This window comes from Platalea leucorodia (genome assembly GCF_965183815.1).
Source record: "Platalea leucorodia genome assembly, chromosome: 5".
In the NCBI taxonomy this organism is placed as follows: Eukaryota; Metazoa; Chordata; class Aves; order Pelecaniformes; family Threskiornithidae; genus Platalea; species Platalea leucorodia.
The window spans coordinates 91,307,530-91,321,109 of record NC_138827.1 but is presented as its reverse complement, the minus strand read 5'-3'; the positions used below and the strand labels follow the sequence as shown (position 1 = coordinate 91,321,109).

The window sequence follows — 13,580 nt, the reverse complement described above, 5'->3', positions numbered from 1 at the left end:
TGTACTTTAAATGGTAAAATCAGATACTAATACTAAGACTTAACAGGGTTGGCAGATTGTAAATGTATCACAGCAATGAGAAAAATCTGCCGTAAATACGTTTTAATAAACTTAATTAATCAATCTAAACCCACCTGAGAAAACTTTAATGAAAATGGGAATTATGAGGAGTATCTCATTAAATCTCAGCATTCATAACTGCAGAACAAGAGAGCCTTTTGATTCCAGAACTAAACAGGTTGAATATGTTGGGAATGTAATCTGGGAAAATACTCTTAGGCAGAGGGCATTAGAAAGGTCCGTGCATGTGATCGGCTTAAACAAGTTCAAAATTAAACAGTGAAGCACAGTCAGAAAGCAGCTCATGAAAGCCTACAGCTCGTTGGCACGGCCGCAGGAGGGGTTTGCATTGGTCTGCGTCTCTGAAGGGAGAGGGTGATATGCACGCAGTGTGCACATACTCACGTATTTATGCATAAAAACATACGTAGGTGCATACACACATAAGTACCTGCATGTGTGTACATGCAATTTTTTGTCCAAGATGAGAAACTGAGATGAGAAAAGTCAGAAGAACCTGAGTTCATGTCTTCTAAGCAATGCAGAAATAGCTACTGGGGTTTATTTAGGTGAAAGATTATTAGACACTAGATAAGTAGGTACTAGATTTCAGAAACCCAAACGATGAAAAAACAAAAAATAGTTGTCACTCAGTAACAGTCAAAGCATCGCTCACCAATGCTTCTTGTTCTACTGTAATTGATTTCTTTTCTATTTATCTATGTATAGATAAATATGGGATAGTAGAAAAGAGCTGAGATTGTGGATAGTACTTGTTAATTTGTATTTTTGAAATATATCTAAGTTTTAACAAAGTTTTTTATATATTAAACATATATTAAACAAAACACAAATAAGGTTTTCAGGCTTTGGAGTTTTCTTTGCCTTTCTTTGTATATTCACTATTTTATATATCTTGGTTATCTGCTTTTGAAATATTTATCAAAAATGACTTTAAAAAGAATTTCTCAGTCAGTGTGTAGAGGATTTTGGAAGGTGATCTGAGGAATGGCAGCATAATTAGACTTTTTTTTCTTGGTTTCCTTTGCACATGCATTCCCGTGCATACAGTAAAACAACTCACGGCAAAGAAGAAGCTAGAAATGAATGCTCCAAGTTCAGCCTGATTTTTATTTGGCTGCGAGTGAACGTCATTGTGCAGCCACATGGCATCCAATGATCCATGAATTTGTTCTCCAAAAGACTGAAGGACCCATCTGTCTAGAAAGGTTGGGAGAGATTAGCTGGAGAGGTGCTCTGGATTAAGGATTAGATTAAGACCTTGGGAGCAGAAATGCTCTGGGATTTTGACATGTCCCATCTCCTCTCTCTTTCTCCCCAACAGCCCAAGCCAAATCCAGCAGGCACTGCTGGGTCTCTGTTCTCCTCCCTGTCCCTCACCACAAACTTCTCCTGCTGCTAGCTCTGGCACTTTGCTGCCCCTGCAGTGAGCCAATGCAGGAAACTAGCTCTCCAGAGAAATCAGAAAAAATTGGTGTTGGTCTAATAAGCTAAGCCAGCTCTCCATGGGATCAGACGGGAGGGAATGAATGGTGAGAGCACAGCCACCCTGGCTGAGGTTGGTTGAATGTCTCCTCCCATCTCCCCATCCCTGAGGTGGGAATGAGCTTTGCAGTCCAGGGAGGAAAAGGTACTGCAGCGGGGGGCTGTGCTTTGCTCACTGCTTTTCTGGGGTTTTCACAAGCTGTCAGTCTGGGAAAGGATAGCTGTTCTCCATGGGAAATTTGGGTTAACTTTCTTGACAATTGTTTAAAAGCCGCAGCGTGTGGGCAGACTGCAGGAGTGTTCTCACCATTGAAAAATCTTCGTGTACTGAAAGCTAATAACAAGCATGTTGGTTTGAGATTTATGTAAAAATTCAATGGTGTAATGCTATTATGAGAGAATTACCAGCATACTGATTTCTTGTGCCTTTTCTCTGTAGGAGCAGCAGCGAATTTCAGTTTCTTCAGCTGGATTAAGTCAGTTTTGGTCACCTTGTGCAGGTTGGTACCAGTCTCTTGGCAGTGACTGAGGCGGTGCTCGTTGTTCCCGTGACCCACTAATGTGCACAGAGAGGGGTGGCAGAGTTGACTTGCTTATTACCTTAAGCAGTCCCTACTTGCACACTCAAAGTTATTCTTAATGGTAAAAATAACTGTTTGCTCCCGTTAGCCTGGTGTATGGCTGACCACGTAAGGGGGAGAGCTGGAGTCCCCTCTGCCTGATGCATGGACACGTCAGCTGCTAACTATATCTTGGTGCCTGAAGTTTTATCTTACCCCAAAGGTCTGTGCTCAACCTTGGTGTCTCAGGTTGAACTGGAAAATCTGGTAGGAAATGAGGAACAGGAGACTCCATCTCTTCCACCCACCATCCATTGAAAGCGAATTACTATGGTAGTGGTGGAACAGGCACATGTGGCAGCTGCGCTCGAATTTCAGAGAGGAAATTTGGGGCGAAGCTGCAGTAGCCACAGGGCAAATACAACAAACAAGGTCTTCAGTGAAGGAACCATTCAGTATTAAGTTTGCATGGGACTGCAGTAGCGTTGTCTTGGGGTTTTCCTTCCCAGAAGACCTTAAGGGTTTTGTTTGTTTGGTTATTAACTAGTTTTGTTAATCTGTTTTGATCTTATTAATTATTAATTCCATCACATTTGGGTTTCCCACAGAGGGTAGTGACCATCTCTGTGCTGTACAATGCAGTGGGATTTTGAGGTTCTCAATCTGTTGGGTTGCTTCTTTGTTGCAGTGGGTGAACACTGTAGTAAGGACTGCAAAACATGAGCTGCCATGCATTATGTGGGCAAATTTGGTAGCTTCTTTACAATAAATGAAAGTCCAGGCATTTAGGCATATTGGGACACACCCGTGCCTGTCTTGCCAGCTCCTGCCTCTGCCTACAGTCCCTATACCATGGCCACATGCCTTTGGTAGCAGAGGTGGCTTGGGAGAGGAGTCAGGGGTGACGGGACCTTTCTTAGGTCTCCACGGCAGGTCTGTGGCATGGCCGAGAACAGACAAGTCGATTCTCCCACGTCCCATCCATCCCTCTCTCTACCAGACCAGTGGATGTCTCCGAGTTTTGGAGTGGGTCCCTGACGACCCACCTGTCCTGCACACCTCTTGCCACAAATAGCTTTGTTCACACAGCTCCTGCTGCCTCACGGCAGTTGTGTAAAGCTGCACGCTTGCCTAAGTGTTAGTGGATGAGAGCCCAGCTTAGGCTACCCAGAAGAGGAGGAGTGAGGGGGTGCAGAGGGTGTGCACTGTTTTCTGCATATCTCATTTGGAGTGAGGGGCTGTTCCTGGCCCCTTTTCACAACGTCTGCTGGACTGGTGACATGAGCCCAAGCCAAGGGTGAGGAGGTGAGGATGGGAACAGGGTGCGTGGGGCCATGCTGAAGCACTGCCAGAATTGCTCATGGCACAGTGAGTCAGGCCCCACTACTTCGTATCCCGGACACTTGTCTGTCTGGTTCCACCTCAGTGTCCAGGCGGATTCATGGCAGGTCATTTTAGCTCGGTGCAGCTATGATGGTAGAGCAGGATTTTCCTCCCGGTTGTCCCTCGGTGCGTCTCAGCCCTGTCTCCTGCCCATTGTCAGAGGTTCCCCACAAGAGGCTGGTTGAGACGTGAGGCTTCATGGAGAGTTACCATGTGTGGAAAGGAGAAACTACCCCTCTTGGAGAGGCAGCCCCACCTCTCGTGGGTAGAGGTGCAGTTGTTGGGGCGGGATTTTATCCTGCAGGTTACCGGACCGGCACAGTCCTTAGTGCATCAGTCAGTGCAATCGATGAGCGAAGACCCCGCTGAGGAGGGCTGAGTGGGGAGCTGGCGAGTGCCCAAGGCAGAAACTGATCCTATTTCTCTCTCCTCAAAGAGTGCAGTCTCTGGGTCAGCCAGCCAGCTTGGTCGCCTTATCCTAATGCCAGTGCTCCTGCTTATGCTGGCACAAAGACAATTTCGGCTCTGCTTGGGGGTCGGGTGCGTCATTTTGAAGCCCACTTTTGCTACACTGAAAGAAATTGCATTGAAGTCATTTACAGGTTTTTCCTAAGCTCTGTTTTCTTGAAGTCCAGGCAAGGTATTTTAATGAATTGGAGGTAAAGAAGAAATCCCATTAGAATGCAAGAGAGTTGGAGGCAACCAAGGATCATTGACACCTCTAAGGCTCTTAGGTGCTCAACGAGGTCTGAGTTGGTGCTATCAGCTCTTACAGTTTTGATTTGCAGATGTGCAATAAGGTTTTTTAAAATCAGCCTCTGGAATAAAGAGATTGCAGGAAAATCTCGTCTTTCATTTAAGAGTTACAAAAATAATTGTACGCTAAAGCTTAGGAAACTATAAGAAGGGTATTTTTCATTAGAAATGGTTCATGCTCCTTCTTCTCCTGCATGGTGTGGAAAGTGTTTGCCATAGCCAAGGTCCAAAGAAGAAACTTATTTGTTAAGAAAATGTATATTTTCCAGTGTTTGCTGGGGGAAGGGAGTATATTTTTTGTGCACCTTCTAAGAAAAATGTTTTCAGATTGGCTCTATGCCTCCTGAGGGCGCCGAGAAGGATTTAACCTCTTCTCAAAGCGCCCTGCCTTGTTTGCGCAGCCGAGAGCACAGCTGCTAATGGATGGCAAACGAGGGGTGATGCAGGCGCCTCTGCTTCTCTGTTTGCAGGAGAAGGCCATCTCCCAAGGAGCAGATTGTGGTGACACCGTCCCTTGCAACAGTTGGCATGGAGACCACGCAGCTCACCGAGGAGAACGCAGACTTCGCCTCACGGGACCGCTATCACCAGTCCTCGCTTATCAGCAGAGAGGAGTTTGGGAATCAATTCCAGTAAGGGACACAAAGAAAAAAAATCAAGCCGTCACTTCAAAAAGCATTTACAAATGCTAATGGCTGCCACGGTGCCTTGTGAAATACTTGAATATATATGGAAAGGATGTGAATAGTTATTTATATATTCGAGGCTTGTTTGTTTATGCAAACTACAAGATTGCTGGGTTTCAAATCTTATGGAAATTGGGGGAAAAAATGGAAATGAAAGGGCCAGTCCAGGGAAGTGATGAGTTACTGAGGACAATATAATCCTTTTAAAGAATTCAATTATAAGCACTATTGAGCTCTAAAGACCGTCACCACTATAAAAGCTTACAACACCTCATTTCAGATGTCCTCTGGGTGACTAGGGATGCTTTGTGCCTGGGAGCGGTGACCTCGGCAGCAGGAGGCAGCGCCCCGCTCCCAGCTGTGCCACGGATGGATGCGACCTTCCAGGTCAATTCACTTCTCCTCTCAGCATGAATTTGCCTGCTTGTAATACAGTAATTTTCTACCTCAGCATTTCAATTACCAAGGTCTTAGAAAGTACTTTAAGGCATTAGACAATAGGCCAGAATCAGTGACAAATGCAAGAAGATTATGAAATATATTCACAACTGGAATCGCACATTTAAATGCAGTAATACAGTATAATGACCTCTACTGTAAAACTGTGAAATGATGTCTTAGAAGCTGTTAGTCAGCTCCCACAAGGAGCTGTTTCTCCCGCTGCCATGATTTGGGATGCGGGAGGTTCAGCCGGGGATGCTGCAGGATTTCCCGGGCAGGCCTCAGGGCTGGTGGGCAGTGGCTGTGGGGTGAGGTCTTGCACGGATGCCCCTGTCACCATCGCTTCTGCTCCCCAGGGGAAAACCCCTCTGCTGAGCACTGTCCTGCCCACAGGCAGTGGTCCTGGCAGAGACCTGGGGAGGTGCGAGGGAGGGCTCTGGGTTGAGGCAAGCCCCAGCACCACAAATCAGTTCTGGGGGGGGAAATCACTGCCTTCATTTCCTTTCATCTCTGAGCATTTCAGCCTTCAGTTTATTTATTTCTCCTTCTGTGCAATAAAAGCTTGAGACACCAGAAACTCCTCTCCGTGCTTGCTGTGAGCATGCTTGATGCCTTTGAGCACTGGGGTTGTTCAGCTTGCCAGCACTTGGTGCCCTGGCATTACCAGCCATGGGGGGACCCTCCATCCCATCTCATGGTCTGGCCAGCTCCAGCTTTGGCTCTCCCAGTTTTCTTACAGAGGGAAGCAAAGGAAGCTTTCTGCTGAGATGAAGAGAGCGATCCTGGTGCACTGCAGAAAGCATATTCATTTTTCAAGGTCGCAGGTTTGTTACTGTTTTTAACCTTAATTATCTCAATAGAGGCAAGAGGGAAGTTATGCTTGTGGGGCCAGCTCTGAGCCACCTCAAATCAGTCATTCTGTGTTGGAAACGCTCCTTCCAGGGTTCCTCCTTCCATTGCCTTTTGCCTTTGGTTTCCAAAGAGTCTGGATCTGTTGTGGAGATGTGGCTCTGCGCCGAAGCTTCTCCAGGGTTCCCTGGGGCCAGCAGCTCCAGAGAGACCCCGTGCTGTGCTCGTAGCATCCTTGACCTTGGCAGCTACTGCTGTTGTGCAGACTCCAGACGCTCCTTGGTGCTGATCCACCGCTGGCAAGCCTCATGGCACCATGTTATCCCCTATTACGGTTTGATACACAACCATAATGTAAAATGTTGTATTTCATAAAGTCCTGTCGCATCAAAATATTGCGGGGTGCCTTCCCTCCCGAGACGGGGATTGCCCCGCCCTGCGTTTCTCTGTAGCTTGGACAGAAGAAAACCTCAGAGCACGGCATGAAGTGATTAATGGGCAGAAATTCCTGGGTTAACTTTGTTCTTTGTTAGCTCCTTAACAATGTAGTTCCCTTAAAATAAGGCAGCAATCAGGAGATCCAGAGAGCGAGGATGAGGAGGGTCCCTTGGCTGTGTGCCCTGCCTGGGAGCTGCGCGCTGGTTGAAGCCAGATGACTTGGTGGTGGGGAGCATTTGCCTCTCTGACACTGCGGTCCCTGCTTTCCCCCAAAACTGGGATGTGATGAGCCAGAAATACAAGCAGCTTCTCCCTTGGGCTAGCAGTATTGGGAAAGTGCCGGAGGAGATGCTCTGCAGAGCACGTCGTGCCGGGGGTTTCTGGTCTTTGGGCTCCACGTGCTGCTGCTGGAGAAACTCTGCCACCTCCTCCGCTGGCACCACCAGCACAGCAGGAGCCAGCTCCCTCCACCGCCCGGGAAGTACAGGCACCTGGCCCTTTCCTCCCCTCGTATCTGCAAGGGAGGAACGCATCACGTAGGGCTGGTTTCCTTGGTTCCTTGCTGCCGTTACAGGTTATGAGTAGAGCAACTTCCCTGGGACATGCTGATCTTTCCCGGAGTGTTAGCTCTGGCACGGTAAGAGTGGAGGGAAACCTTGTTTTAGCACCGATAACCCCACAAACTCGGTAGCGTTGGAGACTTGATGAGTTCAGGCCATACAGGTATGTGGGGCTTTGCACGTCAAGGGAGCTTTTCCAGCGAGAAAGAAAGAGCAGTTGCATTGCCAAAGATTGGAATGTCATCTCAAAAATGTCTGTAGCTTCTGTAGCACTCTAAAAAATGAGTGAAATTAGGGGTAGGAATTTATCAGCTTCACGTTTAGTGGTTGAAGGGAAGAAATGCAGGTGGGGATTGCCACAGTGAGTGGTAACATGCCGCTTTCACCCGCCAGGAGCCAGGCTGTGACTCCAGATGCTGCGGCTTTCAGGAATATTCAGGTTGCCTGAAGGTGGGTTTGGGACCCAGCTCTGAGCATCATATATGTCCCGTATAGGTTGCAGATTGGTTAATGTCATTATGAAAAGGTCCTCTTATCTTCTATGCCATGTAAGCTTTGTTAGCATCTATAATTATTTTCTTTTCAGCTGGAAATTTTACTTTATTATTGTTATTTGAGAAATGAGAATGTTTTGCAATGGGTCAGCGTGTGAAAACATTTGTTTTTGAGAGAGATGTGGATGTAAAAGCTCAGTTTTGTTTCTTTTTGAAGACTCCAGCTGTAAACTGGTGGCTCTCGTTTTGATGGCTTCCTTTGCAGAACATAAAAGCACAGAAGGCAGCGGAGGATAAATATTTTATTACTTGCCTTGCAGCATTGCCTGGAAGCTCATGCTGCGTTTGTGATCCCACAGCACTAAACGGATCTGGAGATCAGGATCTTCTGCCTCAAAAAACTCGCAGCCCAAATAGTCAAGACTAAGAATGGGCAGGAGAAAAGTGAAGTTTTATGGTGATATTGGGATTAAGAGACAGCTCCTCAGTATAAATTGTCATCAGCCACCTGGATCTGCCTGTGTGTCCCATTAGGAGTTCGCACGGGGAGAACCAAGCTCCTTAAATCCATAGCTTAGCTCAAACCTGTCTTTTTTTCTTCCCTCTTGGCTCTCTCTTGATCAGCTTTGAGTGTCCTTGGATGGTCTTTGTTGTGTACGGTGGCCAAAAAATCACACACCTGCCAGGGTCACTTATTCATAGTGGCCAGTCATGCTCACGGTGTTGAAGTAGCAAAGAACGATGACAAACTATGAAATGATGCTTGTGTGCATGGCTGAATTTAGGGACGGGGGCTCTCTGCACCCCATGAGCTGGCGTGCTCTCACCCATGCACCTCTGGTGCAGACAGGCAGAGTTTCTTAAGCAGCTTCATACTTACACCTGCAAGGCTGGAAGAGATTTGCTGGATCACAGGAGCCAGCCTAGGATTAACATAGAGATTAGTGGGAAACTGAGGTTATTTGAATTATTGCCCTTGCCTGGTGAATTTTAGAAAAGGCAATTAGTGGGATAAAAGGAAATTTTGTAGACAACCTATAAATTGGGTAACTCCATATAAAAGAAGTATACAATGGACTTGCTTATATTCCTGACTCTGCAGTGGTGTGTTGCTGAGACCCAGATTTGGCGTAGCATCACTTAAACCTGAGATGAGGTGCAACCTCAGTGGTAACAGCCTTAAAAGCTATGGACGAGAGGCTCTAGCAGCAAACTGCAGGCTAGAAATAAGTAGCTTTAAAGCCCGTACGGCACAAGAGAGGCTCCTTCCCTTTCCACCTTCTGCCCCTTGTGGCTTTTTCCACATGACTTCATGCACGTCCCCCCACCTGCCTGAGCCTGTGCCCCTGATACCTGGTACTTGCCCCCCTCCTGTGAAAGCAAGTGGAAGCATGGTCACGTTCCCAGAAACGCAGCGGTCAAGGAGCGCACCTGTAACTTTATCGGATCCAAACGTTGCTTGTACATTTTGGCAGGGGCTTGGTTTTGGATTTTAAGGGAGCTGCTGTGCAGTGTTTTGCTCAGCTCCAAAATGGCTGGGTTTTTCTTGACACGCTCCAAACCAGAGCTGGCTGAAAAGGGTCCTAAAAGAAATAAATCAGAAATTTAGAATTGCTTCTTCCCAGCAAGATTTAAATGGCTGGGGTTTTTTTTGTTTGTTTTTTTTTTTTTTTTCCCCAGAAAATAAGGGATTTATTTCCAGTGACAGGATTCAAAATGCAACATCATTTTAATTTGTTGTGCTTTTTTCTGTGAAGGATGAGAAGAGTTCACAAGACCTGTATATGTCAAGTGTCTGGAACAAGCAGCTTCCAAGGGAGGTACAAGGCAAGCAGTTCTTGTAAAAATAAATCAATAAAATACCACCACCCCCAAAATTTCAAGAAAAATGGTCAGGTACTAAGTGCCTTTTGGATGATTGGGATCCATTAATGGATGGCTTACGGCATCAAGAGGAGATGGGGAAGGTAATTAATTACTCAGTTAGGAACTATCTGTCCACTTCGAAAACTCAGAACTTTTAATAACAAATTCCAGGAGTAGAAAATATTCACTTTGTACCTTAATTCATCATGAGCTTAAAACTTGTCTGAGGTTTATGAGCCTGATCCAAGTTTTGGACAGATCTGGGCTGAGTTTCAAGGGAGCTGCAGGAGTTTCATGACATTGGCTGGGGCTGCGAAAGGCTCCTATAGAACCGGAGAGAAGGGACCAGTCAATGCAATCCTGACGAAGTGCTACAGAGATGCCTCTTCTGTAGAGACCCCGGGGGGTTTCAGTGATTTCAGACTGAAAAAATGCAGAATGGGGCAAATTTGGCCGTGTGTCTCCAGCCCCCTGAACTGGAAAGTGGAAATCAAGGTGAAATAACAAACTATGGTTTTCCTCCCCCAAAACAAGGTGATGGGTGCGATTCAGTTAATCAACGTATGATATCAATCGTTTTATATAGTTATGTTTTAAGGCTTCCTTTGTTGCTGTTTTTTTGTTTGTTTTTAGCTCCTTCGTGTATGGAATGTGCTGGTTGCTTTCAGATGGAAGCATTAAATGCATTTTATACATAATTTTGGGGAGATGTTTGAGGTTACAGGCTCTTTCAGGAGGATGCTGTGGCATTATTTTACATCAGGGCTTGCCTGATGCAGCCGACTCCTCAGGCATGATTTCATGCATTTAAATCTCCTATTAGTTTTGTGCTCTGAAGGAGGGAGGGGAGCAGCCCTCAGCCTGGAGCTGCCCTGTAACCATTATTAGCAGGATGCGGCAGCGGAGCGTGCAGTCGTGCCACGGGGATAAACAACTCCAGGACCACGCGGGGAACAGCCAAGCGCCGGTGGCCTTCGCTGAGCGCTCGTGCTCCACACAGCTACCTTCATCCTGCTGCATCCTTCGTCCTCCTCCCACCACCGACGCTTCTTCCCCGGTCTCCCAGGAGGGTGTCTAACGCAGCACGTGGGTGGCAGGGGTGGTATCCCCACCACACTACCCTCTGCAGCCCCAATGGATTAAAAAAAAAAAATCCACCTTTTTATTTAAAAAAAAAAAAAAAGATTTTTTTCTCCATGGTTTCGTGTGGTTGTTGGAGCTGGAGATCAAAAATACCAGTCCTAAATTGACTTCTTTGGTGCAGGGATATTCCTTACGAAGTGGTGAAGGTAGGAATAAAATAACAGCAGGAAAACAGTAGCTTTAAATTTACAGCCACTAAACCCTGGCAAATTAAGCACATGGCGGGGTGGGCGGGGAGAAGGGATTGCATTTGGGAAGTCTGAAACTGCCTAAATATTGGTGTTTCATTTCCAGATGCTTGTGAATAATCTGCTGCTCATGACGGGAACCGAGATGGAGAGAGGAGAGAGATTATTTTCTGATGGTAAATACTGGTTTAAACGCACAGGTTTATGCTGTGGGGCTTTTGCCCCAGCTGGGGCTGGTGAAGGCAGCAGCCGCACCGCTGCCATGTGCGTCGGCAGCTGCCCCGGGCAATCCCCAGCCCCGCTGGCCGGCCCGGCGGTGTGTTTTCCCACCTGCCGGGATGTGGCCAGTTCAAGGGCAGCGCAGGGCCCTTCGGCCGGTGTTTCCTGGTGCTGGCCGTGTGTACGGGCGTACGGTCCTCGTGGTCACCCCCCTCACGGTCACAAATGCCCTGTTTGGTTCAGAAATGCAGCATTACAGCAGCTCGGGCAGATTTAGTGGCAATTTGGGAGGGGGTGTTGACTGCCCTCCCCTCGAGGGGGTTAATCCGGGTCCTCACTGCTCACAGCTCCAAGGGTCATGCTACGGACGCACTGCAGGGGCACGGGGAGATGGAGCCATTCGATACGGACACCGGTCGTTCTTTCAGCAACGTTTGTTTTGCGTTTGCCTGCTTCTGCTATTGCTCTCGATGCGCCTGTTGAGTAAAACAGTAGGAAGAATTTATTGAGATTTTTTTTTGGAAAAGCGTTTGATACCGTGCTTCCTGCTGGTTGGATTTACAGCTCGGGAGGATGCAGTAAGAGTGGGGAGCTGCTACATGGCTTAGATGTTGGGGAAGTCTCTTGGGAATGGTGGGGGGAAAGGGATGAGAGCTCTAGGCTCCGTGTTAGGGCCTTCAAGTGTGAGAGTGAGTGGACCCAAGAACATCCATTTCATGTCAGGGGTGGGTTTAGCTTGGATGTGCCCCACGCAGCCCTGGTGGCGTACCGTTGGCCTCGGAGAGGTTTCTGTGCCCCTGCTGCCTCACCTGTGTCGCATAGTTAAAGGATGTAGCAAAGCATCAGATTTGTTTGTTGGCAAGACTTTCGTACCAGGGACTAAAAAAACTTTCTGAAGAATCATAATTATTACTGATATGACTTACAATCTTAGGAACAGGTTATGTGGAGTCCTGCATTTCATGTCTAAAGATAGCCCCAAGTATTTGAGCTGCTGCTCTATGCTCCCTGCACCACCTCCCAAAGTATCAAAATACTTCACAGCTCTTCACCTGAGCTTTAACTCAGTCCCATGATGGCCCGTTGCTTAGTTGTGTCTTGGTATCTCCACCTTGTCAATGAGGAAGTTTTTTTTTTACATAACCTATTCTATAAAGAGCATATAAGTACATTGACATAGGCTGAAGGAGCCGAAAGATGTCCTGTGTGGATCAGGCACCGTGGTGGTACCTGCCTGTGGTTTCTGGGTCGCTCAGATGTCCCCCTTTGCTAGGACTGGGATGTTTACTTGTATAATTAAAGTGTCGTTGTGGTTTATTTGTGCTTCATTTCCTAACGTGTAGTACTTCCCAAACTGACACTAGCTCGACTTGTTCCTTGAGTTTAAGTAAATTTCAAGCAAAAAGATGCCAAAAGTTGTAGGGAATAGAATAGCAAATGGGTTGATAGAGGGGTGCCTCAAAGGGCTGCCTTTTCCAGAGGTTTCATCTATGGTTATGGATTTATACCCGTGTCTGGGTAAAGCCAAGGACGTTACCATGCTGGTCCGGGCTCATCAGTGCCACCTTTTGGGTGGAAAGAGGCTTTCAGGAGAGTTTGTGTTTATCAGCCATCCACTTCTGCTTCTGGTGAAGGGAGGAACGGGGAGTGGGGGGCTATGGACCAGATCTGGGTTTTGTCCGAGGCTGCAGCTAGCGGGATGTGGTGTATTGTCACTTGTCACCCCCCTCCGAAAGGTCCCGTTCTGCTTGGCTTGTGGAAATTAAGCCTGATTCTGAAACAGCTCGAGGGAAAAGCAGAGGGCCCAGGAGCGACTCAGTGGGTAGGGGCTGCCCGGGGGGGGTTGGTGCTCCCCGGGGAGGGGGAGCTCAGCGGGGGCGCATGGGGATGCCAGCGGCCCCCGCAATCCCCGGCCCGCTGCTCTCTCTCGCCGAACCAGGAGCATGGAGTTACGAAAGGGAATTTCAGAACAATAAAGGGAAATCCTTTGCCTGCCGTACAGCCCAGCCTGGGAAATTCACCCTGCAAGACGCCGCAGCTTCCAACGCCGCTGCTGGCATTTAAAAGCGAGCAGGTTAGCTTTATAACCGAGGAAAGATTTGAAGTTTATTTGGCGAGGACTCGATGGGGATTGAGTTTGGGGCTGTCTAATGCTCACCGCACTCATCTGGAAAGAAACTTTCCCTGGGGTGGCCGTGCCGGCAGCGGGGCCGCCGGGGGCCGTGGCGCGGAACTTGCGCGCCGGCTGCGCTTGGGCGCGGTGGCGGCAGGGCTGCGGCCGCGGGGCGGCCCCGCGGCGGGCGGGGGCGGCGGGCAGGGGGCTTCCCGCTCGCCCGCTGCGGCTGGGGGCTGCGTCGGGAAAAGGAAAAGTAAAAGTAAAGATAAAATGAATGTAAATAATAAGGAGGAGGAGGAGGAGGATGCTGCACGC

The 13,580-nt window shown here is 47.9% G+C and overlaps 1 protein-coding gene across 1 annotated transcript in view; it reads left to right on the top strand.

Moving 5' to 3' along the window:
- The window catches only part of SLC12A8 (solute carrier family 12 member 8), a 49,676-nt gene extending 44,610 nt beyond the window's left edge, over window positions 1–5,066 (top strand). Inside the window, 2 exon segments of the mRNA XM_082312554.1 lie at window positions 2,006–2,066; window positions 4,736–5,066. Coding sequence (XP_082168680.1) covers window positions 2,006–2,066; window positions 4,736–4,901 — 227 coding nt within the window. The 3' untranslated portion in view covers window positions 4,902–5,066.
- Window positions 5,067–13,580: the final 8,514 nt, after the last annotated feature.